Below are 25,743 nucleotides of genomic sequence, written 5' to 3'. Positions count from 1 at the left end.
TCAGACTTTCCTGAACTTTTAATCGTATAAAAGTACAAAAAATAAAATGTTCTTTATTTTTTTTATTCGATTGAACTTGCAGTCTTCACATTTGTTCAACTGCCACCTTGAGCAGCTGAAATTGATGTTGAATGAATGAATGAATTAAATGTTTTGAAATGTGTCTGTTGCCTTGAACTACTTGAACTTTCATCCACATGTTTCACTTCAATATTTCAACATGTGTCCATCATATTTAACCACTTCTACCGTTTATCAACTAGTATAAGCCAAAAAAAAAAAGATCATCTTTGAATTTCAACTATATCTATCATACATCTATTACTTTTTGATAGTAAAGTCAAAAATTCTAACGTTTTGGCAATTTCTGATAACATCAAGCCATTTCAGCCATCAACTATTTGGTAGTACTACTTTCAGCTTTCTGATTCGTCCTCTTTTTTTTTCATGCCGACCGTTTTAATACATGCTTAGTCATGCCCACTTTATATGCTAACTATTTTTAAATAAAATGTTGATCTGTATTTTATCACCTTGGTTGAGCTTCACCTATGCCTTTTCCATAAAGAACTCCCCGTAGGAACCATAGATTGCAAGAAGTTTGCTGATCAAGCAAGAAAGTCACGGCACCTTTTAAGTTTCAAAGTGAATTTACTGACAGGATGTCGCCTATTACACATTCTTAATGAAGCTCCTATTCTAGAGGGGCCCAGATTTTAATCTTTGGCAGCTTCTTGGAAGGATAATGCATCTTATGTGTTTGTTTTAATGTGTTTAAGGCCACAGAAGTCAGTCATTCTGCAGATGCTGCTGTTTTAGCCTGTGCTGCCTTTCTCCCGCTTCTGCACAGTATCCCTATGTGCACGCAGCTTTTATGGAGCGATGTAAATTCTCTTTCATGGCTGCTCTGGACTCACTGTTGATCCTTATCTCTCCAGTAAAGCCACGGATATATTGTCAGCGGAAAGACTTTTAGTGTCCAAACCTGGCTTTGGTGGCAAATTACTATTTGAAAAGAGAAAATTGTCGAAAAAATCAACAGTGAAAGTTATTGACCATGTTGTGGTTTGATTGCATTCCTGCTGTGCCGGTCTTAGACACCTGTGGCCCTGTGGACTGCTCACTTTGTTTCACTTTGTTGCCCCGAACAAAATGAAACAATAGGGGGGCATTTTAGATTGATTCCCACTGACTAATTCATGATTCATATCCGCCACCTGTGGCCCGCTCTGTTGTGGTTTGTTGGAGCGCTGAATGACTGCTCTTTACCCCCCAAAATGAAACAAAAATCAAATTATACTGAAAATAACAGCTTCAGGGTTGGTGCTAGAATAGAACGGTGAATTGTACTGACTTTTGTCATTCATGTGTTACCATTGATTGGCTTATGATTAGTTTTTCCCTTTGACTAACAATCCCCTTTCAGTCGTTTTTATCTTTGAGTCTTTTCAAAAAGTAAAAAAATAAGGTTTTGTGTTTGAAAAATTAGAAATAATTCTCAGATCATGACTACGACTTGTGTATGCCAACCCGTTTCTCTCCTCGCCTCGCTACCAGAACACAGACCCCATCCACGACATGCTTCTGGATGTCATCACGTGGGTCGGCATCCTGCTGTCGCTGGTCTGCCTGCTCATCAGCCTCTTCACCTTCTGCTTCTTCCGCGGCCTCCAGAGTGATCGCAACACCATCCACAAGAACCTCTGCATCTGTTTGTTCATCGCGGAGTCCCTGTTCCTGGTGGGGATCAACCGAGGCGACCAGCCGGTAAGAAACCGATAGACCCGACTACCATACATGGACAAAATCATCATTAATTACAAGTATGTGACGAAAAAGAAGTTAAACAGAATATGTTTAAAGTAATATTTTGATAATCTGTTGGAAGGTGCCAACGACGAAAACAAATTGGAAAAAAATGATTGATTATTAATTATTATTATTGTTATTGTTTTGAGGCCATTTTTACAGAACTTTGAGCTTGATAACACAGTAAGGATTGTTGTTTCTCCACCTAATGCTAAGCTAGGCTACCTGCATTGCTTGCTCAGATAAAAATACAGTTTTTATTGTTAAGTTTTAAGATTGATGGAGGGTCTCCTAATTTTGACAAAAAAAAGAAACATTGGTGTATTATCCTTTATCGATTTAATTCTTTAATACCACTATCAAGAGATGAAGGGTTGGAAGAAATTAAAAATGAAACACCAATGACTGCAGGTCATCTGGATTTATGGAATTGTTTTTGACAATGTGGTAGCACTGGTAGCAACATTTATTTCAAAATATTTGACTTTTAGCTTTTTATAACCATGTTGTAGTTTTTAAATTAAAAATGAAGACATGCCATTTTCTACACCTTGCACAACAACCTTGAATCTCAACGTGTGTTGAATTGTTTTGTTTGTGGTCCCTAGGGACTGCTAGAAGTGTTCCCTGAAAGCTATTTTTTTTTTTTGTAAATTTCCACCAAAGAATCGTCACCATCCTTTCTCTAAATTTAAGAATCTGAAGCTCTTAAGCAAACATAACCTTTAATATCCCGCTGTGTTGTGAGTGCTAGTTCCAAGCAAGTTACAGTGGCCATGATTTTTTTTTGATTTTTTATTCTGCCTAGCTCACTGAGACGAAAAACTGTGGAAAAAGAATTGCATGGTCTTCAGTCAACAAAGGTTCTTCCCTCCCCCCTGGCTCCACAGAAGCAAAGACATGCTTGAAATTACTCACACATGCTCAATCACACCTGCCAACTCGCTGACACATCCTCATATCTCGATCACTCTAACATAGTACACACATGAATTCACCTCCTGGTGCCGTTTTCTAATTTGTCAACACTTGAGATTAAACTGGATGACGCTGTTCAATAAACTGCACCTTCTTCTAGTATAATAACTGTGCTTTGAATTGCATTATTTTCCTCCGAGAGCTCAGCTGTTGTAGCAATTGGAGGCGCACTGTCACTGCACAGTCATCTTCAAGTGTGTGTGCTCAGCACTCACACTTTAGACAAATATAGAGTCATTACATTTGAACAGAGCAGTGGAGGGCTTTAGTCCACCTACAGCTTCTGTAAATTATGCCTTTTTTTTTGCTTACTAATGAGGCAGAATATGCAGTTAAACTTGCTCGTCTCCAGAAAGAAAGCATTACCTTATAATGGGGTCAGTCACTGGATTAAATCTTTTATAATAGCTATTTTGAATAATCACAGTTATTTATTGCAGATGCTTTTATTATCATTTAGTCCCCTGCATACCTACAAGCCTCATTCTAACCAATCAAATCTGGACTTCTACAACTTATCAAATCAAAACTCACAGGTCATCCCCGATCCGCAAAACTACTTCCCCACCAAGTGAAAGGTAATGCTTTACCCGACACCTTTTCGCTTCCATAACATTTTATGTGTGTGATTCACCGCCCAGACTCTAAGATCACTCTCCTGTACTGCAATTAATGTCCACTCAACCTTTTAGTTATTTAATTGAATCCATCTCAGTGACAAAATACGCTAGTTATGTTCAACTGTGCCGATAATTACATCAATCCGTGTAAGTACTTGGTCTTATTATTGTAAGAAAGTGAGAAGGCATCTGAACACACACCAATGACAGACTGCTGTATCTCTAACTGCGCGCTATGAGAGAGCACCTGGCCGCACTCTAAAAAACCAATGAGCTCCAAATGGCTCTTGGACTGTTGACTCGGCTTCTTCATATCTCTCTTTCATCCGTGCCAGCTACAGCAAACAAGACCACATGGGCTCAGTAGCTGTGGCGTTCCTCTGCCAGTCAGTACAGGCAAACATCCAATCACGCTAGCCAAACAAAGCTAAGCAATGCTAATGGTTGGGAAGACACGTATGTGCAGAGGTCAGAGAAATACTTTCTCCTGGATGGCACAGTCCTCTTATCACACTGTGGCCGCGGGCATTGCATTAAAAATCCTCTCGGGAAATCCAAAAATGCCCCCAAAGTGATTTGATTAAAATGTTTCTTAAGCACATATCGTGTAAATCTTCCCCCAGATTGCCTGTGCCGTCTTCGCAGCCCTGCTCCACTTCTTCTTCCTGGCAGCGTTCACGTGGATGTTCCTGGAGGGCGTGCAGCTCTACATCATGCTGGTGGAGGTGTTCGAGAGCGAGCACTCGCGCCGCCGCTACTTCTACATGGTGGGCTACGGAGTTCCGGCGCTAATTGTGGCCGTTTCCGCCGCAGTGGACTACAGGAGTTACGGCACCGACCGAGTGTGAGTAACATCAGCGTTTGAGATATGACTTCAAGCTGCTGAAGAATTGGCTTTATTCTTGTTCTAATCTCTCTCTAATTTGCAGTTCAAATATTATGTTTAGAATTACGGACAACTTTTTTTGATTTCCACAGTTTAAAAGTCCAGTATGTAAAATATCTAGAAAATGAAATCATAACTTTACGTAACCTTGTGTAGTGACCATACATCTGTATATCATCAGACATTAAGGAACAGGCTATATGGACAAACTGGTTTTCCTATCAACAGCACAGCAGCCAGTATGTCCTCCTCAACCCTAGTTGAAGAATAACTGATTCTACCCGACCTAAAATGCCTCTGCATTTTTCTAATAAGTTCCATGACCAGAAACATGGTAAAAAACTAGGATAAATATTGGAGATGCTTTTGAAGAATGGAGAGAGGTTAGAGCACAGAAAGGTTTTGAGACCGATGCAGAGCTGGCTCTAGGGAAGAGGAGGCGGGCTCTCTCCAATGTTTTTGAATTTGGACTCTAGTACTCATTTTAAACGCTACGTGTCAGAGTTACATATTGCTGCTGTAATGCAAGTGCTTGGAGTATTACATTGGGCTTCTCTCTCTCTCTTGCCCTTATTGCTAAAAAGAAAAAAAAAAAAAAAACACATTTCTTTTCTTTTCTGGTTAAGCTGTTAAGTTACATCACCATCCATAGCTGTATGACTATGCAGTTTAAAATGCAGCCAATAGCCCGAGTCTTTAGGAGAGACTGCAATATATACTTTGTGTCGTCAACATAGTGGTTGACTTTTCTATACCATGCCTCCTGAAATGTTGCATCAGGTTGCATTATAAACAGCATACTGATACTGTGAAAGTCAACACACAGAATTCAAGAGGAGAGCTACAGGTTTGCCTTGCCTTGCCTACTTGCCTTTATATTGTACATTTCATTACAAACGAAAGGGGATTTTTTCACTGCACAAATATAGGGAAGAGTTGGTACTCGGGCTATGTAAGACCTACTAATAGTACTATGTGCAATCCACTTAAATGACCAAAACGCATTAACAATCTACCATTTACTGTAATTGTTCCTGATCTTTACAATTCCAATAGTCAAATATGTTTGACACCAAAAAAGCAACTTATTGTTTTTCGGTAAAAAGTAGAATCTGTGTGAAAGCGTTTATCTGGCAGGGATACGTGGCTAAATCAGGAGTCAAAAAAAAAAGCAGACCCCCCCCCCACTATTCTGCGTGTTTCTATAGCAACATAAAGCCCTCAAACAACATGGCAACTGTTTGTGTTCAGCAATCTTGCAAATGACGCTCCGATAGCTATTGCTCATCATCATCAACTTTTAATGAAGCAGAACGGTTACTCATGCTGCGAACACTTCCCCACTGCTGAATTGACATTGTTCCGACAGTGAAAAATGCAAACTTCAGGAGAGAGCACTGCTGAATAAATGTTTGGCTGTAGTGGCTGATGTCTCCGGCGTTTTTGGGATGCACAAATTCAAGCACTTGGAGGGATAGATTTAAAGGAAGGAGAGTGAGTATGAACAGGAGGATGGAGAGTGAAAGAGGGAAAAAGAGACAGGAGATTAACAAACCAATGCAACATGGACTCCCTTTTTACATTTCCTCCAAAAGCTACATTAGATAAAAAATTTCCCAGCACTCTACTTTGAGCACAAAGTGGTCCATAAAGCAGTGCTATGTCAAGAAGAGGATGGCCCTCCATTCCTCTCTGTTAATCTCAGAGCCATCTGAAAATAATGAAGACCAGCATCAGCAGTTTGCTTCCACGATGTTTATCATCTAAGGCCCACACACAGTGTTACTGGTAGACAGCAGTGCATTTGTGAATTGGTGGAGCCATAGTTCTTGGTGATGGATGAGGTGATAGGTGCCACCGCCTGAGCCGTGGCATCATGTGAATAATTAAAGGCTGCCGCCAGTGGAACAATTATACGCAGCCATTGAATGATGAGGGAAGGGACAAGGTGTGACACCTGGTGAATAGCAGAAGGTGGGGGAAGGTGCAAAATCGTGTTGCAAATTGATTAGGGGACCATTACGGCGTTATCATAGGTGGTCTCATTTCAGAAGAAATGTCTAACAAGTTGTGTGATAATGTAACAAAAAAAAGTGCAGTGGAAGGGTAAAGTCACTGGTTCAAAGCCCAAGATGAAATGGAAATATTTGGTCTCAGGAAAGGAAAAAGCAAGATTTCTATTTAGCAACTTTAAGTGATCCCTCTAATTGTGCCCTCGAGCAACACACTCTACTCTTTTTACATCCACTGGTCAGCAAAACAAGGCTGTATTCCTGTGGAACTTCTCTAATGAAACAAAAATGGCCTAAAAGCACCTTTAAACCGAGCAATAGCCCCTTTTATGTTTCATCAATCTATTTACTGTTGTAGTCATGCAGTCGGTTCGGTTGGACCTGCAGAATAATGGTGGGTATTGCCAGAGGTAAACCGTAGAACATTTTGTAAATAAAAACAGCTAAACTTGGTCTGTTGACTTGCATTATGATGTCAAATTCCTTTTGGAGAGCAGCAAGGCAAGAAGGTACCATATGTAGCAAGCAGAAGTGACCAAGCTAGCTATGTTACTGTTAGCATGTTTACTGCAGGTTTACTCTACAGACTGGGTTAGCTATATCTTACTTGCTGTGGGTTTGACTATTTAGGTTATTCTTACATTTTCATGGACTTGGAATATATTAATATAAGAGCTTTTTTTCCACTTTTTTTTTTTTTTTTGCTACAACAGCTGAGCCTTTGTCTGAAGCTAGCGTGTATTCTGTTCCCTAGCTTGATATTCTAAATACTGTGAAGTTAGAAGAATGAAGCAACAGTAAGTTCAAGTATTTCAGATCATTCTTGAAAGGCATAAAACTGTGATAAAAACTGTGATTAAGAAATCTGAAAGTTATCTATAAATGTATGTATTATTTTGGAAAAAGGCTAGCATACAGCACAGGTCTTATTTAAAACTGTATGATAGCCTACTTTCATAGTTATACTTATTTGGCAGCTAAGCTATCAAAGCTACCAAAAATTAGCCTATTGACACCTTTAGTGTCTATCAAATGACCCTCCGATGACAAGTTCGTGGGACCTTGAGAGTCTCTTGAAAGTGATTTTTTTTTTGTGTGTCGTCTTTCCTTCACTTCTCCCTGTTCATGTCTTGGTGCATTACATTAAAAGCAACAACTGGAACATGTTAAGCAAGATTGACATAACCCAAACAAAAGAGCTCATCAAACACTGCTCCATAACAGCCCCAGGTCACAGAGTATCTTAAATCTATGTCTACAAAATGCAAATGCCTTATGGATCATATTTCAAGGCAAAATGTGCTTCGGGCCTTCAGACTGCATCAAAGAGCTGCGAGTGATATCTCTGGCCTAAATATTTCACGTTGCTTCACTCACTCAGTTGGTCATCAGCTCGCTATCACGCCAACCAAATGACTATCTCTGTCGCAGAGACGTCTTTGCAGATTAAGCTGCCTTGGCTCGGAGGACAGCCTGTGTCAGATCACTGCAGATTGGTGGCACGAAATGCCAAAATACTCAGCCCAAGCTGTTGGCGCGAGCGAGCCTTGTGTTTTGACTTCGGCTTTTAGTGCTCGGTTACGAAAGGAAGAGTGCACAAAGTAGAAAACCGCGAGGGGGAAGATTTAAAAAAAAAACAACAACTCCAAGAGCTCCAAAAGCCAAATAAAACCGTGACACGAGTGGAGACGGGGAGGTAGAGGGGAGAAAGAAATGAAAGCCTGGCAGCTTCCACCGCCCACCAGGTCTTTAAATCTTTCTATGATCTGAAGAAGAAGAAGAAGAAGAAGAAGAGGCAAAATACAGACAATAGAACCTTCAGCATAATTTATAACAGCGACGTTCAGAGCGAGCGCTTTGACGAGCTGCCACAGTTTCTCCGCATGTTGTGCGTCTTTTGTGTGCGCTCTTTCACTTCTTTATGCACACATGTTTCTTCTGTGTTGCCTCCTCTTATCCATCGATATCAGCGAGGGGGAGACGTATCAAGCCCCAGTGACAACAAAGGACCAGTCAGTTTTTTTTTCTCCCGTCACGTCTCGTGCGGTGTTGTATCGTGTTTTTCAAAGACAAAAAGTGAAACATGTACAAACTCGTCCATTGTTTTTGAGATTTTTTGGCTCGATATTGAATGTTTAAAAAGTGAAGATGTCCCATTTGTCTTTCCTCAAAGAGACCAGAAAAGCTTTAATCATACCGTGGGTTATTGTATTTTCTTAGTTTCTCTATCTACATTGAATAAGAAAGGCTTTATGAAAAGGAATGGCTTTACACAAGCACATTTCAAAGCTTTGTGCCTTGTTTCTCAGACTTTTATTTTGTCTGCACGTTCCACTTTACAAGCTTTATGCTCCTCTTGAGTGCCTCATACACTTCAAATTGCCTTAAAATGCTATTGAATTACAGCTAATTCTCTGCCACTTCCATTTTCCTCTCCCTGTCAGTCGGAATGACAATGCGCCTGCTTGAACTGTAATTTTCCAGTGGCCAAAAATGGAGGCGTCTATCTACTGCGGCAGGGGAGATTAAAAGATTAATAATTCAACCACAGGTCATGAATCAAGTTATTTTTCTTCCTTTTGCCATTTCAAAGGAGCTTTGTCACCTTCCGCCAGCCAACCCTGCTGCTTGTGATCTGCATTTAGTTTCACAGAGTGCAGAAGAAGCGACCATCTGTAATGTTTTGACATGAAACGTTGGGTCATGATATCATGTTAGTCAATTATTGACTTCATTACAAGAGGGCTGCAGTGCCATCACAGTTAACATGAACATGAGAGACACTTTGTTGAATCTGTGTGTGGCCGTGTCTGTCGGGGTCAAGGTCAGTCTGATTCCTTTGGAGTGATACAGTTGGGGTTCAATTGTGGACTAATTGAATCATCCATAAATTATCATCTGTAATGGTAATTTGAGACCTTAACCAGACAAATCGAATAAGAAGTGATTGAACTCTGCTAACTCTCAGACTTCACACCACGTTTGATAACACCTGTTCTTTGCGTTCAACCTTTATTGTTTCAGGAGAAGCAACATATCTCTTTTCATAGAGTGTACTGGCCAAGACCAAGCGGCCACTTCTAGTGTTGAAAAATAAAACCGACAAATACAGTTTCTCAAGGGCTCATTGACTCTGACGCCACAGTTAAGAAATCGCCAATAGATCCCATCCCATATTGAAATGCCCAGAAATAAACATGGTTCAAATAAATGCTTTTGGGCTCAGAAGCTCACTTCTCAATTGATAAAAAACAAAAACAAAGTTAGGGTTATTGTTTTTTTAAGGTTCACCTCAACTCCACCTCGTCGTCTTTTACTGACCACATTTTCAGTGGAGTCAGCATTTCCAGTGTGGCGACCACTATCATTCAGCAGCCAAAGGCGAGATGCGTCCAGTTTTTTATTCTGTCTGTGGCCCAGACAGGTGGCTGAACAGTTTACAGTGTGTGAGTTCCCAACAAACACAATGACTATAGTAAATGAATAGACATGAAATACCAAGTGTAAACCGGCAAATGTTTGACAAAATCGACCATGAATACACCAAGAAGAACATCTACAGACAGACACGCCTGACTCCAAGTTATTTAAAATCACCTTTGGAGCATCCGATGCAATCCAATTTCAGGTCTTTTTGTAATGAATTCCAAACAAAGGGAGCAGCAAACGTAAGCACTCTTTCCCCCTGTTCACTTCTGATATTAGAATTAGACAGTAGAAATAAGTTTCTGTAGGTTTGAAGACATGAAAGAAGCACACCTAGTCTTGTAAATGAGAACACAGCAGGCGGACCATCCAACATGTGCATACAGCAAACAGTTCTGACTGTTCTGAAACTCTTCTGCTTATGAGAGTCCATTATTATTGTTGCTGACACTGACACTAAAAGCCCCCTTTCCCACCAAATCCTCACTGTTGGTCATCATTCTTTAAACCCCTCGCGGCAGTATATGTTTTGAAGAGCCTATTCCTCTGTGTCACGTCTTCCTCCTTCTTGATGTATCTCCTCTGAGGAGGAGTATAAAGCCATCACCTCAAATCTCTCTCTCTCCCCCCCCCTCACCTCACTCTTTCTTTCTCTTTCTTTGCAGTTGCTGGCTTCGCCTGGACACCTACTTCATTTGGAGTTTCATAGGACCAGCAACCTTGATAATTATGGTAAGCATGACACCCCCATCACCCCCCCCCCCCCCCCCCCCCCCCCCCACCCCAACCCCAACCCCCTCCTCGACTTTCCTCATTAACCCTACTTAGCCTGCGGGTCGGCGCTTAAATGCTCCGCCGAGATCCCCCCCCCCCCCCTCTCTTTTTCCAGCCTCTATCCTCCCTCCTTTCCCCGCCCTGTTGAGCATATATGCCACCGCAGGCACGGAGCCATCCAGAGAAACGAATGAGGGGTGTAGAGAATATATTGCAGTTTGTCGCCCCGCGCTGCAGTCACAGGCTGAGACAATTTTAGGGGGGAGGGGGGAGGGGGGAGGGGGGGGGGGGGGGGGGGGGGGGGGGGGGGGATGTAGTAGAGGGTTAGTGAGAAACGGAGAGAAAGAGAGTGAACTCTGCTCAGTATGCAGTGTTGGAGTAATCCGCACTGCGATTATGATTGATTTTGTTCCCGTTCCAACTTCTCTACCTTTTTTTTTTTTTTTTTTTTTTTTTTCTTACCGCTTCTCCTCACTGGAACTGAGATACCCAAGCAACATGAAGCAGGACTCACACACATACACACTTTCCGACTCCTTCCCAACTAGGACAGCCCTAATTATTATTATAAATTTTTTTTTTTAAGAGCTAATTTATTGATCTGAGTGCTCTAAATCTGGTGTCAGAGTGCTGTTTATCTTAGCCTTTAAGCTAATGCCAAGCTATAAATATTACTTTGGCACAAATGATGTGCGTCCCTGATTTTCAAAGTCATCAGTCAGCCACATAATAAATACTCAGAAACAGTAAATCAAGATGTACACCCTTAAGAAAGGTAATATTTTGTCTAGCAGGACACACAGTGTGCACTAACTTAATTCTAACTTGCATAATGCTCTTTCTGGTCGAGGAACTAAAGCTCTTAAAATGTGAGATCCCCCTACAAGAGGTCTGTAGACAAAGCAACTTCCTCCTGTCTACTTAATGAAACGGATGGTTGTGTACAAATGTTGCACTACAAAAGAAGGGTATAAGAGTCTAGAAAATATAGAAATATTTTCATATAGAAATCATCTCAGTGGGTGCGCGCCCCACGTATGGAGGCAATGGTCCTCCAAGCGACAAACCCCCCCCCCCCTGTGTGAGAGGCCGGAGACGTTAGCTCCCACTTCAGATGTCTCGACTCAGGTTTTTCAGAACGGATCCAGGACCACGTGCTCCTTCGTGTCTACTGCAGAACTGAAGGACAACAGAAGGGGAGTAAGGAACAAACAGAACAGGGATTTAAAAAAAAAAAAAAGACAGCCATAACATACACACATGGTTAACTCTTCAAATTGTCTCAGATTAGCTAAATGTCACCTGTGAGCAGCAGCAGCAGCAGCACAGAAAGTGAAAGTGCTCTAATGACTGTTATTTGTGGAGGAGCCATTATGTAAAGACCAGTGTGCTGTGACCAGATTTGAATGATTTTCTTTTGTTTGAAAGAGAAAAAAGGAACATAATGTGCTAAATTATAGTTTTTTTTATTTTCACGCAATATCATACAAACCATTTTTTTTTTGTCTGGTTTATTTGAATGTGTTTGGCAAACACAGCCGCGCGGAAGTTCAACTTAGTGGAATTTGCTCGACATTTCCGCGTTTGATTCTCAGCCAGATTTCTTTTTTTTTTTTTTAATTTGTAGAAATCTGGTATTTAGAGAAACGGGTATTTTGAAAATACTTGAGGAACTCTTGCACAGAGCGGGAGGGTGAGCAAAAAGTGTACCGTTTTACAACAAAAAGGGCACATCGCAGTGTGAATACAATTAAACCCTTCCTCTGTTATTTGCTCGTGGAATAGCTCCAAGCACAATGTGAGAAATACTGAAAGTTCTTCAAGTGGAAATTTCAAGCGATGCCAAGTGTATGTTTTTTTTTTTCAAGATATAGACACTGGTAAAGAAATAGGAGTGCAGCAGCAGCAGCAGAGATGGCAGTTATTCCCTGTGGTTGCCTCTAAGTGTGAATATGATGAGACAAGTGTGACTAAGTCAGATGGAAAGGCTCCCTCATACAAGTATGCAGCTGTCTTGTCTCACCGTCCCCCCCCCCCCCCCTGTTTTGTCTGCCGTACTGCCACAGAGGTTTCACAGGATTTTGCGCTCTGTTTGGCAAAGTGGGAAACCAAGTCTGGGGCTGTGGCGTTCCAGCTTTGTGCTACAAAGTGCTCTGATTTAAAATGAACGGGGATGCAACATGAAATCTTTATCCCCCCTCTCTCTCTCTCTCTCTCTCCCTCTCTCTCTGAATCTCAGCTCAACGTGATCTTCCTGGGCATCGCTCTCTACAAGATGTTCCATCACACGGCCATCTTGAAACCAGACTCCGGTTGCCTGGACAACATCAAGTAAGAGCACTCAGATCACCCAGAGATCCATTAAAAGCCGTCCAGAAATAGCACCGGCATTGACGTTTTTGTTGCAGATGGGAAGAATGTTTGAAAATCTGTGTGACGGGCTCGCTCTGACGGCTGAATTGTGTCTGGTGTGACTCAGGTTGAGCCTCCTGTTTCCTCCACTTCAGAGCTGCTGAGAAGAACTCACGTTATTAGTCGGCTCTGGTGCCCCAGTGGACAAAGCGCTACCCACTTATCTCTCTCTATCCTCTAATATTCAAATGTTTCGCTCACAGTGACTTCTTTTTTTGTGGTGTGAAAATGTTTCTCCAGCTAACTGTCTGACATCTACCCTCCTGCAGCAGTTTCAGGCATTGATAATAACATTATAGAAATAATCAGTCTTGTCCCAGATGATATTGTTTGATTACGCAGCTCCTGTAGAGGCTTCAATATCCGTTTCAGTCTGTTTAATAACCAGCTCAGAAACTCCTCATAGGAGCTTTAATGAACGCCTGCTAAAAAGGCAACATTTCCGATTGGCCCTCTGTACTCACAAGTCTTCCCGAGCTTTTCACTCTTGTTTGCCTTTCTCTTTTGATATTTTGGAAACCTCATTAAAAGTACTTAAGGTTGTGAACAGCCAACCCAAGGGTCTGGGAGTCGGAGCCTGCAAAGGTAAGCACCTCCCATTATGCTGAAAGGTTGTGTCAGGCGGGGGTTAAAATCAAACAGATATGCTGCTGCGTCTCCGTCATTATCTGAAGAATGTTGTTGTCTGTGAGCGGGGAAAGGCCAGGGGACAATCTGACAGGCCTGACCTGGTGTTATCTGGGTGTCAACACGCCGACGATGAATATTCATAACGTGCGAGTGTGTGTGTTCTATGTTTATCTGCCTGTGCCTGGCTGCTTACAGATACTATGGAACCTAAAGGGACAAGGAAGGCTATACAACTCAGATGCAAACTTTTCTTTTAGCGCAAGTAGAGAATACCTAGAGAAACATTGCAAACATTTGCACAACTAAAAACTCTTTTTTTTAACTTCTTTGAGAAAAAAAGTCTCTATGAAGGTGAAGGCTAATACACCTGTACTGTAGGCAAGATATTTGTAAAAGGACAAAAAGCTCCACTGCATAAGTTGAAAGAAGCTAAATCTCTTTCTACAGAGGAAGCTAAATGTGGGAAGCACTTGACTACATGACCAATTTGGCCCAAGGGGACAATTTTTTTGTTTCATATCACAGTGTATCCCCTTATCTCGTCACAGAAAAGTTTCTTAAAACAACCTTTCAATAATGAGCACAGGAGACAAAAGAGGACAAAACTAAATGCACGAAAATAATGAAGTTAGTCTAAGTTTAGTACATGAACCAAAAGGGTGGAGGGCGGACTCCGGGTAAATTGATAGAGATAACTGAATTTGGGGGACTTGTGTTTTTAGCAAGGGAAAATTTTAATTTCAATTCAGTTTTAACGATACAAATTCAAATCATGTTATTTAAATTCAAATATTTAATTCAATAATTCAAGTGGAGCAATTCAAAGATATATACAATTCTGATTCAGTTTCTGTTGACACTAATTTCTGCCCCTTAATAATAACTAATCACAGCAATGCAAAACAGACAAAAAATGAATGCAGTAAAATCTGTATTATGTTGATTACATAATGGTTCAAGCACTAATCTTTAGACGTAAATGTATTCATTTTGTCGATTTAGGGCAGCTAAATTAGCGCTGTGGGGTTATGAGTGACCCTTTTCACATTCAAGCCGACGTGTGAGCAATTTAAGATTTTCAAATATTGCTAAGTCTAGCTTTGAAGCTGCAGGTTTTCATTGAATTATCCATGCATTACACTCTAGAGATTTAGCTGTAGATTAGTTCTTCTGAAAGTTTCTCCTAGAAGTCTGGCACTGTAAAAAAAACAAAAAAAAAAAAAAGAGCTTTACAAGTTTGTTTTTAATGTCCTTTACCACTGAAGGATGACACAGCTTTTTTCCATCATTGCCTTTGACGTAAGCCCCGGCTACCTGGTGTCAGGGCACACTCCTTCAACAGATGGTGTAACGTTGTTTTGCTGCCTGTTTGCTATGATGGATAAGGGTCTCTGCTCTGTTTTTTGCTGTCTGCCACGTTATTTTTTTTCTTTTCTTTTTGGAGCCACTCTGGACACATTAGTCTCCTTTATGGCTGACGTTCTGGCTGTTTTTTTCTTAGTGGCATCACATCAGTGGCCGTGTCTCTGCACAGTGGCCCTGTCTGCCCCGCTTCTCTCCGCACAGTGACACAGAAAAAAAAAAAACAATCTTCTGCGAGCATGCTATTGCCTTCTTTAGCTGTGTTGCATCAGACCGTACTTTACTGATGTGTTTTTCCATCACAGATTCTCTGCAGGATGTTACAGAGCAAAACCTGGGTGTTTAAGTGCTGCTATGAGAAAGACAAAAGTATGACCTGTACTCACACTACAGTCTACTCTGAAAGACATGAAGTAGAGGGAGTCACTAAATGATCTTCTTCTTCTGAGAAATGTAAAAGTATGGCGTCTTGTTTTCATCCTTCAATCAGTGGCCGGTTACTTTGAAGCACACAAACTGCTGCCACAAGCCGGTACGTGCTTACTAAAAAGTTTCATGTCACCGACTGATGTGTCGCTAACAGAATAAGTACAAAGAAAATGGGGTTAGGTTGCTTATATACAATCTCTTTACCCTTCACTTTGCAACTTTCTGGGGCTTCCAATGTAGCCAGAAGTTAGAAATCGAGTTCTTTCTGCCAAGACTCCCCATGCCGTGCGTTGCCATGGTTACTAGCAACATCATACTAGCAACATCAGAAGCGAGACTGGAGTTAGAGCCGAGGAGCAAATCTACATGGGGAGTATTAGCGAGACTTTTAAGCAGAGTGCTCTTTTTTTTTTTTGACATTAACGAGAGATGAATCAGATGAGTGCTGATGGGTTCCAGGGTTGAGCTGGACCACATGGACCGTTTGACTGCGTACTGCCACAGCCTAAATTCCAAAATTTAAAAAAAAAAAGATTCAGCCAAAAACATTGAAGCAAGGAGCAAATAAGAGCAGTTAGGTAAGCATCATTTTGTGTTTCCCACTTATTTTAAACACTTTTATTTTGAATGACCAGTAGTAACTCTCAGTTTCCCTTTCTCACAAGTGTAAACAAAAGGGATCCAAAAGATTGGAATCACCTTGAACAGTTTTTCCACTGATTAAGGGTATGGTAAGGCTTTGAATCCTATAATGACTTCATGTTCATAAAGGTGATTGAATGGGATTGGACAGGGCTTCAGATGTTTCCCTGCAACAAATGTACTCCCATCATCACTTCCATCTTCATCAGCTAAGGCTATGTTTGTGAATAAAGGGAGCTATTGTAGTAAATGCAATGGTTTAAGGTAGCTGAGAGGAGAAAATCATTTAACCCACAAATTCAATGATTTATGGGTCAACCCAATCCTCCTTTTACTGTTCTTCTAACTTATAGGCGCAATTTTCTGAGTCTCTCTTTCTGCCATTATGTATCAAACATAATGAGATCCCATAGTTTCCTGCAAGGTGAATACTTTGGTGATCCCAAGTGGACACCTCCGACAGTGAATACTTGATGAAGCAATTTGGCCTCAACGAGTTCCCTGTGTATCTCATCAGGTTCTGTTAAATAACCAACGACACTCTGCAAGAATGAAAGTCCTCAAATTAGCTGAATAAGATATCAACATACTTGTCTTTTAAGCTCAGCCTCACATTTTTAAACACATGGTCTGTGTCAGATACCATTTCTAACATATGAAAGACTGTTATAACTCTGTTCAAACTACAAGGCACATCCACCCAATCAAGGGCCACCCTAAGCCCCTTGATTGGCTCGCTAGCTTAAATGATGACACTCAGAGCGGAAAAAGATTGGCAATTTCATACAACTCTAGACCAGAAACGAAGCACAAGTCCAAAATCTCTGGTAGTGAAGATACATTGTGTAGTTTGTTCTGCAGCAAAAAAAAAACATATCGACTGCCGGAGTTCTCAGTGTCATATGATGTATTACAACGGCCTCCCATTATGTAGCTGAGAGCTGACCGCCTGACCTCGACTCTTACTGACTTTCCAAACAGTCTGCAATGTTTCAGATGACCATTGGAAACGAATGTGAAGCTGCGCTGCTTCTGTCAGCGCTCATTCATCTGACGCCATTTTTAAATTCAAAGACCATTACTCAACACACGGCTGCTCAGGCACATTTGGAGCAAAAAAAAACTAGCTTCAGCGTTTGGCAGTTTGCTCTGACTTTTGCTTTTGTTTCATCATAAACAAGATTTAAATTGTATGTAGGATGAATAAAGCCTGTTTTTTTTTTTTTTTTTTTTTTTTTTTTTTTTTTGCAGTTTTTCACGTGAATTGAAATAAAACTGTCATCCAAACATCACAGCAGATGTTTTAGCGCTGACTTCTTTTCCCTTCCTTTCATTTGGGATTTCTCTGAGTCATCAAGGTGAAATGGTTTGATGCTGTCGATACCACAGGTTAATTAAGTTCTTCTAGCTTAGTTTAATGAGGTGTGAGGAGGTCTTCTTGTGTCTTATCTTGGTGCAATTTGATTCCCATTTATGTTCTGATGTCACGTTTTCTGTGCTGGTTTCATCACACTGCTTTGTTTTTACATGATTGTTTCATCTCTCTTTCACTGTTTTTCTCTCCCTCTTCCTCCCTGAATTTCCTCTTTTGATTAGCATTCCAGCCTTTTTTTTGTATCTTATGCTGTGTTTATCTTTAACATCTTTCTGTTTTTTTTTTTCTTCATCTTCCACTCCCCCCCCCCCCCCCCCCCCTCCTTCTTCATTTTAGCTACCGTTATTATGATGGATGTATTATTGTAGAATGGCACTGGTAAGATGCAACATTTCTCAGTAGAGGGTGTAGCGTAGAATTGATATTGTGTTTGATGTGTTTTCTTCCCTCCTCAACCCCCCATAATGGAGACAGCAGCTGCCAGCGCGCTCTGATTCATGGATAAAAACGTGACTTCATATCATCGTGACTCTAAATACCAAACTAGCTTCTGAATGCGACTTATTTAGAAAGTGATGGATCAAACATTGTTCCAGAAAAAGACGTTCATTTGTATGGCAGAGCTTCCTAACAAAACTGATCAGAAAATGCAAGTATAATATCCAAATCAGAATGATGTCAAAGATAAAGAAGGTCTCTACCTGCATCACATTTTGCACTATTGATGTCTCAAACTTTTTGAGCGGAATAGCATTTTAAGAACACCGTTGGTTGAATAATTCACACCATGTGTGGTCGATCAGAGCACTTTCTCTCTTCCCTCTCGAACCAGCATGTACATGACTTCATACAGACTGAAAGCAGGCTGAATTGACCTATAGCAATCTCATACATAAATGATCTGTGACATTGCGAGGAATGGCTCCTCTGCAAATTAAGCCATTTTGAAGGAAATTGGTGGTAATTTGATTCCATAGTCTGAAGCAGTTCTCGGCTTTGAATGGCCCATTTTGGGTGTATCTTCCCAACGATTAGCTTCCCTCATTTTTTTTAGTGCTTTCAAAGCCTGTAAGTAGTCCGCTGCAGCCACCATGGAAGGAAAGTCTTCATATAGACATATGACCTAAAGAATATACTTTGACTAGCTGCTTTGCTAAATGATGCTACATGCTGGATGAATGTTGGGTATCTGTTAATAATAGAATAAAGAGAAGGGGCTCGACCTAGTCTTTTTGTGAAGTGCCTTGAGATTACATTTGTTATGAATTGGTGTTACACAAATAAAGATAGACGGAAAAGGATGGAAAGATTTTACATTTTGGATGCCAGAAATCTGAAGCGAGCGATTCTTTGACTTTTATTATTTAAGTAGACGTCAAGCAGCACTAGTCCAGACGGGATGAAACCTCATCTGAACTGCCCCCCTCTTCGTTTGTAAGAGATCTGTTCCGCTTTTCAGTGACTGTTATGCAGTCTCAGAAGTTTGTGCCTCCAGGCTCCTTCCATGCCGCTCTCAAATTCATGCCCATATTTATCTGATAACTCCAGAAGAAGATAAGCCCTGCCTGATATGAGTCATAGCCTCTTCATATCCTGTCGTCCTGGGTGCGTTTCTTATGACCTCTGGAGTCTCTATCTGCCTCTTATTTCCAACAAAAAAAAAAAAACTGACAAGTTAGAGGACAATATTTAGTTCCCTTTGTGCTCACTGCTTGTGTTTCTGTGTCCATTCCGGGGGCAATCGCCTTGATGAAGTACCTCTACCACCAGGTCATTAAGACAGCTCGGGGAAAATTATGTTTAATGGGTGCCTGGGTGAATTCATAAATCATTTATTTTTCTGCACACCTGGCCCATTTATAAAGGCTTAAATGTGAAGGTCTGCCAGCATTTATGAGGGGAGCTAGATACTTGCATATACTGAAATAATCATAGTTGTTACCTGTGAATTTCTAACCAACCCCTTCCAGAAATGTATGAATGTGTAGTCTCAACGTTTGAATGTGGATGCTGTGAATGTAGCTTAAATCCTCTCTGCCAAAATAACCCAATTCTGTGTCTGTCTTTGTGTATTGTTTACCTCTTAATGTCTAAATGTGTACATTTTCTGTTTGGCCACACATTCTGGATTACACGCCCATCCCATTGTTCTGTGATTTAATTGATTTCTGCCTGTTTTCTTTGTGTTATTTTGTTCATGTTGCTCAGCTATCAGGATTATGAACCCGAGATCAAGTAAGGCAAAACAAGACAGGCCCCTTTTCCCCAACAATGCCATCTTTCATCTCCTCCATATGAATCAATCAGCAACCCAGTCCACCTACCAGCCCCTCTGAAGCATTGAAATGATTTATAGTAAAGTGCTCAGTCAAGTTGAAGACTGACACAGCACACTAATGTGTTCACAGCACTCCTGTCTTACATATACATAGCCCGACAGATGTGACAAGTAAGATTAGTTTCCAATCGCACCGACCTGTATCTTCAAAGTGCACTGTAAAGAAATCTTAAGTGCTTTAATGTAGATACAGCAACCACATTTGTCTGTTGAAATCTACAGCCAATCTTCACACCAGCGTGCTCACTTTCTGAATGTTAGTGTAGTGCAAAGATTCCCAGCCAGGAAAAAGACTGTAGAGTAAGAGAGATAATGAAAAGCTTTAACACCTGGAAACATTATGCTGTCATTGAGTGTGTGCATGAAAAGATCGCAAGAATATGAAACAGATTACATTTATCACTGAACAGCCCACAAAGGAAAAGGTTAAAGTAATGATTGCACTGCTAAAAACTATTTAAAAAATGTTCAAATAGTTCAACCTCACATCATAATTTCTTCCTTAGTATTACAAATAACAGCAATGACTTCCTGTTTAAAAAATAGCTATAGTCAACACAGATGGAAAATGGCAATGACCTTTCAAGTGAGGGAAGATTGACCTATGTGATGGTATGGCTCAGAAAAAAAAAACATTGGTGTAGCTCACATCATGTTGTCTAGTACCTTAAAAGGATAGTGGTAAAACTTTAATAAGTTAGCATCTCAATAAACTCAATGTTCTATAGGTGATGATATACAGCGACTCAAATATGCCACTAAGAGGGATCTCATATTTTCCTTCTTTAAATGCTTCATATAAGCTTTGTGATCTAAATATTTCAATTAACTACAGAATAAGTTTCACAGAAGTATCGTCAACTACATAGAAAGAAGAGGAACCCAACTTCTGAAGGCCTTTTATCAGGTTAGGACCAAAATGCAACATGAAATAATGAGTTTGAAAGAAGGAGTTTTTGTACTTAGCTTTCCAGCTGTGACTCTTGTCAGGTTAACCTGTTCCAATGAAAAGGATAAAACTGGAATGGATCAAAGTAGAGTATTTTAAACAGTCAGATGTTTGCACAATACTTCATTAAGGTCACTAATATTGTTACAGGTGAAATTGTACTTTGACAATGCATGCCACTCAAATTAGAGGCCCACAGAAAGAGATATAAGTGCTTTCTTCAGACGGCCCTTGAAGCATTTAATGGACTCAAAGGGAAGGTCTTCACACATGCAGGCTTTTGTAGATGACAGATGCTGGCAAGAAACCAGATATTAATCTCGACTCCACCTCGCCTTCTGCTACGCAGAGGGAGTCACCGAAATACCAAAAGGGTGCAGGTGAAGAAAAAATGCCACTTGTCCGTGCAGTGTTCCTGCAATGAAGACCGAGCCCTTCATTCTTAATAGACTCTGCGTTCTCAGGGGCATTTATCTTCATTCAACCTCTCAGCTCGAATATGAATTTATACAGCACTTTCCCCAATCTTCAGGCACTGGAAACCAAAAGTAATGCAGTCATGTAAATACTTCTCTAATGAAAACGCCATATTTGTTCCTCCTCAATTCATACACACCTCCGTTACCTTATATATACGACTCGGCAGTTTATGATAATTTATGACTTCAAAAAGAGGCATCACTTGAAAGACTTCAAAAAAGGAAGGAAGCGGTAACTAAGACAAGCGAGGAATCAGAAAATGAAGATTAAATCCATAATCATTCCTTTTTCTCTTTTCATTTGTTTTGTGACTCTTTCCCCTCTCAGAGGAAAACCTATTTCAGCACTGGACTAGATAATTCCTTGCACTGATTGCTTATGATATTTTGACATATTAAAAATGTCCTCTTTGTATTTTCAAAGGTGTTGTTTTGACGTATATAATGTGCTTTCTTCTCAGGTCAAAAGCTGCTTTAAAGTATTTCTTTTTTGAAGTTTAGTAACTTTGTCGGTTGGTTTCTAAGACAGTTGTTTGTGTGTGTGTTCCAGATCATGGGTGATTGGGGCCATAGCCCTGCTGTGCCTGCTGGGCCTGACCTGGGCCTTTGGTCTCATGTATGTCAACGAGAGCACGGTGGTCATGGCCTACCTGTTCACCATCTTCAACTCCCTGCAGGGAATGTTCATCTTCATCTTCCACTGTGTGCTGCAGAAGAAGGTATAGTTGTGTTGTTTGTGTCAGACATGAGCACACATCATTTAAAGCTACTGTCAACCCAAACACTATAGCTCACTCTAATGCATGTAAAGGACTGGAAATCTTTTGCACTCCAAATCTGAAATATTTTATAATATGATATTATTTTAGTTTCTTGGACATTTATTTAAAAATATTTACGCAAACTAAACAGTAAGGAACACCCAGACAGCAGCCGCTCAGATGTTTACACCCAGTGTTAACAAAGTCCACAAGTGATCATTAACTGCTGGGGATGATTACTGATGTCCGCTGGTGTTCAGTCTCCCTCCAGTTGACCGTTTTTCGGCCGCAGGAGTTAAGTGCAGGCCATTATGGTCTTATTTGATTTGAGCTGGTATTGTAGCTCACCTGAGGGGGTTTATATCTGTAAAATCATAGCACTAGGTAAGGCTACTCAGCCATTTTTGGAGCATTGTATTCATGTTTTTTAAGCAAATAGAGGCTTCTAAGTTAGTGTTGCATGTGTTTACCAACTTGTAACAACTTGCTCTAATTCAGAAGATACAAACGTTCTTAAAAAGGCTTCATAAAGCCGAGTGTCACATGCCCCATAGTGTACAGGAAGATGTCATTATTTGAAATATTTAAATCCAGGTGTCCACCTGTTGTGAAAGTTTATCTTTTCCCCCGATTTCTGCTGCTGCTTAAAGACATTCTTTGATTTTTTTTACTATTTCAAGCCACATTTTCCGAGAGGCTCTTCTAAAATGTCATGAAATGCACCGAGATTATCCTTGGATTTGGTCTATTCGCTATAATGCATGTGCTCTTGCTGACCCGTTGCTTTTTATTTGAAAGGTCCGTAAAGAGTACGGAAAATGCCTCCGTACTCACTGCTGCAGTGGCAAAAGTGTGGACAGCTCCATCGGCTCGGGAAAAGGCACCGCCTCCCGTGCACCAGGACGATACTCTACAGGCTCACAGGTTGTCGGACACTTTTCATGCTTTCTTTTGTTTGTTTGTTTGTTTTTTTACATTCCTGATCTAATGCACTTTGACTGCATCTCTCTTTGCAAACTTAAACAGATAAATGCTCTTTTGACTTTAGACTATGGCTATGTTTGATCTTTGAGAAGTTCATGTGCATTGCTAGAAGCTGAGACAACAAGACACAACACAGTTGACATCACACACAAATGCACCTGGTAACAAAAGAAATGGGGGAAAAGCTGACTGTTTAGGTCTCTATGAGGGATTCCAAGTAAGTGCACCATATGTTTGGAAGTGATAGCAGGATAATGTAGTGCCTGTAGAGCTTAACATACAGCCATTCATTCTCACTGGAGCATGCTGAGTGAGCACACTCACCCAACTTTGGGCTCCAGCATTGTGAGGAAGTGCTCACAAATGCAGATTTAATTGTCTCTACCAAAAAATCTGCCAATGCTGTGCCTATGTGGTAAGTCTCCTTGAAAAGTCAATTGGTAATGCATTCCTCCCACATCGACATGAAGTATAGGATGAATTGCCATGATACACTATAATTGAACATCACATCAATTCATTCCCGAAGAGAGAGTGATTTGCTTCCAGTGTTCAATTATAAATAGTCCTTTGAGTCGAAGCATGCAGTGACAACCCACGATACACGGCGGTTTTTCTGCATACAGATCAAAGCGTTTAATTATACACAGTGCTTTGACAAGACCGCTCTAACCTCGTGCTCAGTCACTCCATATGAGCGAGACAGGAATGGAAACACTCTTGGAAAGACGTGGTTGTTTATCGCTAACTTGGAGTGAATGTGTAATCACCAGAGTACATTCCAACCCGCTGGCGACGGAGCGGTTTTCGAGATTTTTTTTTTTTTTACCACGTCCAGAAAAACAGCAGTGTCATTTTCATCCCATCTGTGTCTCCAATGCTGGGGATAACATGACATACAGTATGCTAATGAGATGTGCTGTGACAGTGTATGTTTGAATATTTGAGCTTGTTTGTCACCTGGGGTTGACACTGAACTGCCAAAAATGACATACAGTCTGAGGGTGCAGTATAGATTCAGTGCGTGGGCATTAAAAAATATATATATATGACAACTGAGATTTTTGTATGGAAATAAACATGAAGAATGTTATCCATAATGGGTATTACAAGGAAGCATTAATTCAGGTTCTGTGAATTATTTAAATAATTCCATTTTGTACCGTTACCACAAGGAGCAAAAAAAAATACTATGTTGTAAATTTCATGTCTCATCACTCACCTCTATTCTCCATGCATTCTCAACACAAAGTGCATCCTGTATGTTGTATGTTAGCAGGCAAGATCAAACAAGATTTAGCTCAAACTAACCTGGAGCTATCCTTTTAGGAGGAAAAAGGAACATGTCACTCATTTGATTTCTTCTGCCACTAAACGGGTTTTATATTAATCAGAATCCTCTGCCAAGCCCCTCTGGCACAGGATACTCAGCTCTGTGGTTGAATATCCAGACCCTTAGCTTGTGCAACAGCCCATGGGACTCTATCATAATTAACCAGGATGAACCCTGTTGGATTGAGCCTTTTTGCAACTGGAGACACTGATTCCAAGAGCATGTCTGATGGCTTTATTACTGTCTTCACCTATACAAGTCCTAGTGCTCATCTTTAATTGGAGGTTACTTATCCCCACAGCGGATGTGTTTTGTGGTTTGGATTCTGGATTAGTGGCTTGACAGTCTATGTTTCTATCTGAGCATGTGTTGTATTCAAAAAGGAGGTGAGTCCGAGAGAATACTTTAGAAATACTCTAAAAATAGCATTTTTATGTCTGGTTGATTTTAACTTTTTCCATCTGTGTTCTTTAACTTTTGTTGCTGACACTGTTCAGAGTTCATACTCCGATGAGTTCTGACATGTTGTTCCTTCCGCAGAGCCGCATCCGCCGAATGTGGAATGACACGGTCAGGAAACAGTCCGAGTCTTCTTTCATGACCGGTGACATCAACAGCTCCGCATCACTCAACAGAGGTACTTGGTCCCGCCGCAGATATTTACTTGAATGAGTCCACAGTAGATGGGCTTTCACCTTAGACTGTATGACTAATGCGATGATAAAAGTATTCACTAAAGCTTCACATTTTTCTGACATTGCAGTTCTACTCCTTATTTAACATGACTCATACGTTCTTCATCTCAAGTCAATGAAAATTAACTTTGGGCCAAGGAGACATTATTTGTCAGGGTTTGATAGTTTGAAAAATGACAAAATTCTAAAATTTAATCAAATTAAGTTGATCTCTTAAATAGCTGGTTTTGATTGTGACATCTGTGCCAAGTTGAGAGAACATGAACATGACAAGGCATTGATAAAAAGTATAAAATCCATCTTTGGATTTTTCAAATGAAACATTGAAATAGTTTATTATGGTGCATATTTTATTGTGGAGAACAATCAAAGTCTAGTTATTTAAAAGATTGAGCAAAAATAGTTGTACTGATATTAAAGGTTTTATTCATTTACCCAGCCAGCAGTGTAACATGGTGCAAACCTTGTGCAAAAAAAACTGAACTGAAAACTGAAACCGGGCTTTCTCCCAGGCAAAGTGCTGAATAACATATTTGAAAAATCGGTTCAGAGGAATTCCCTCTCAGGAACACGTTAATAAAAAGTATTTCCCCATAATGCATTTGACAGCGGCTCTGAGAATAGAGTTAACTTCAGAGTCTCTCAGGTTTCACAGAAAATAGACACCAGACTACATTTGACTTCAAGTAGCAAAAAAAAACAAAAAACAAAAAAGTCCTGGCTGGCATCCCTCCCTGACTCTCTCCCCTACCCATTGCATCTCATGATAGAAGGCTCCAGTTCCTCACCACTCTCCTGCTCTCTAAATTTGCTCTGGGCGCCCGCTCCCGTAGACACTAATGCATAGTT

At 40.6% G+C, this 25,743-nt stretch overlaps 1 protein-coding gene across 1 annotated transcript in view; it reads left to right on the top strand.

Annotated features, from left to right (window-relative positions):
- The window catches only part of LOC132958274 (adhesion G protein-coupled receptor L3-like), a 220,426-nt gene that overhangs the window by 187,022 nt on the left and 7,661 nt on the right, over positions 1 to 25,743 (top strand). The window contains exons 16-22 of the mRNA XM_061031001.1: positions 1,558 to 1,767; positions 4,031 to 4,251; positions 10,397 to 10,463; positions 12,745 to 12,836; positions 21,672 to 21,840; positions 22,681 to 22,806; positions 24,740 to 24,836. Coding sequence (XP_060886984.1) covers positions 1,558 to 1,767; positions 4,031 to 4,251; positions 10,397 to 10,463; positions 12,745 to 12,836; positions 21,672 to 21,840; positions 22,681 to 22,806; positions 24,740 to 24,836 — 982 coding nt within the window. The remainder of the gene's footprint in view (positions 1 to 1,557; positions 1,768 to 4,030; positions 4,252 to 10,396; positions 10,464 to 12,744; positions 12,837 to 21,671; positions 21,841 to 22,680; positions 22,807 to 24,739; positions 24,837 to 25,743) is intronic.

Source organism: Labrus mixtus, chromosome 23, assembly GCF_963584025.1.
Source record: "Labrus mixtus chromosome 23, fLabMix1.1, whole genome shotgun sequence".
NCBI classification, from domain to species: Eukaryota; Metazoa; Chordata; class Actinopteri; order Labriformes; family Labridae; genus Labrus; species Labrus mixtus.
This window is presented reverse-complemented; position numbering and strand designations above follow the sequence as displayed.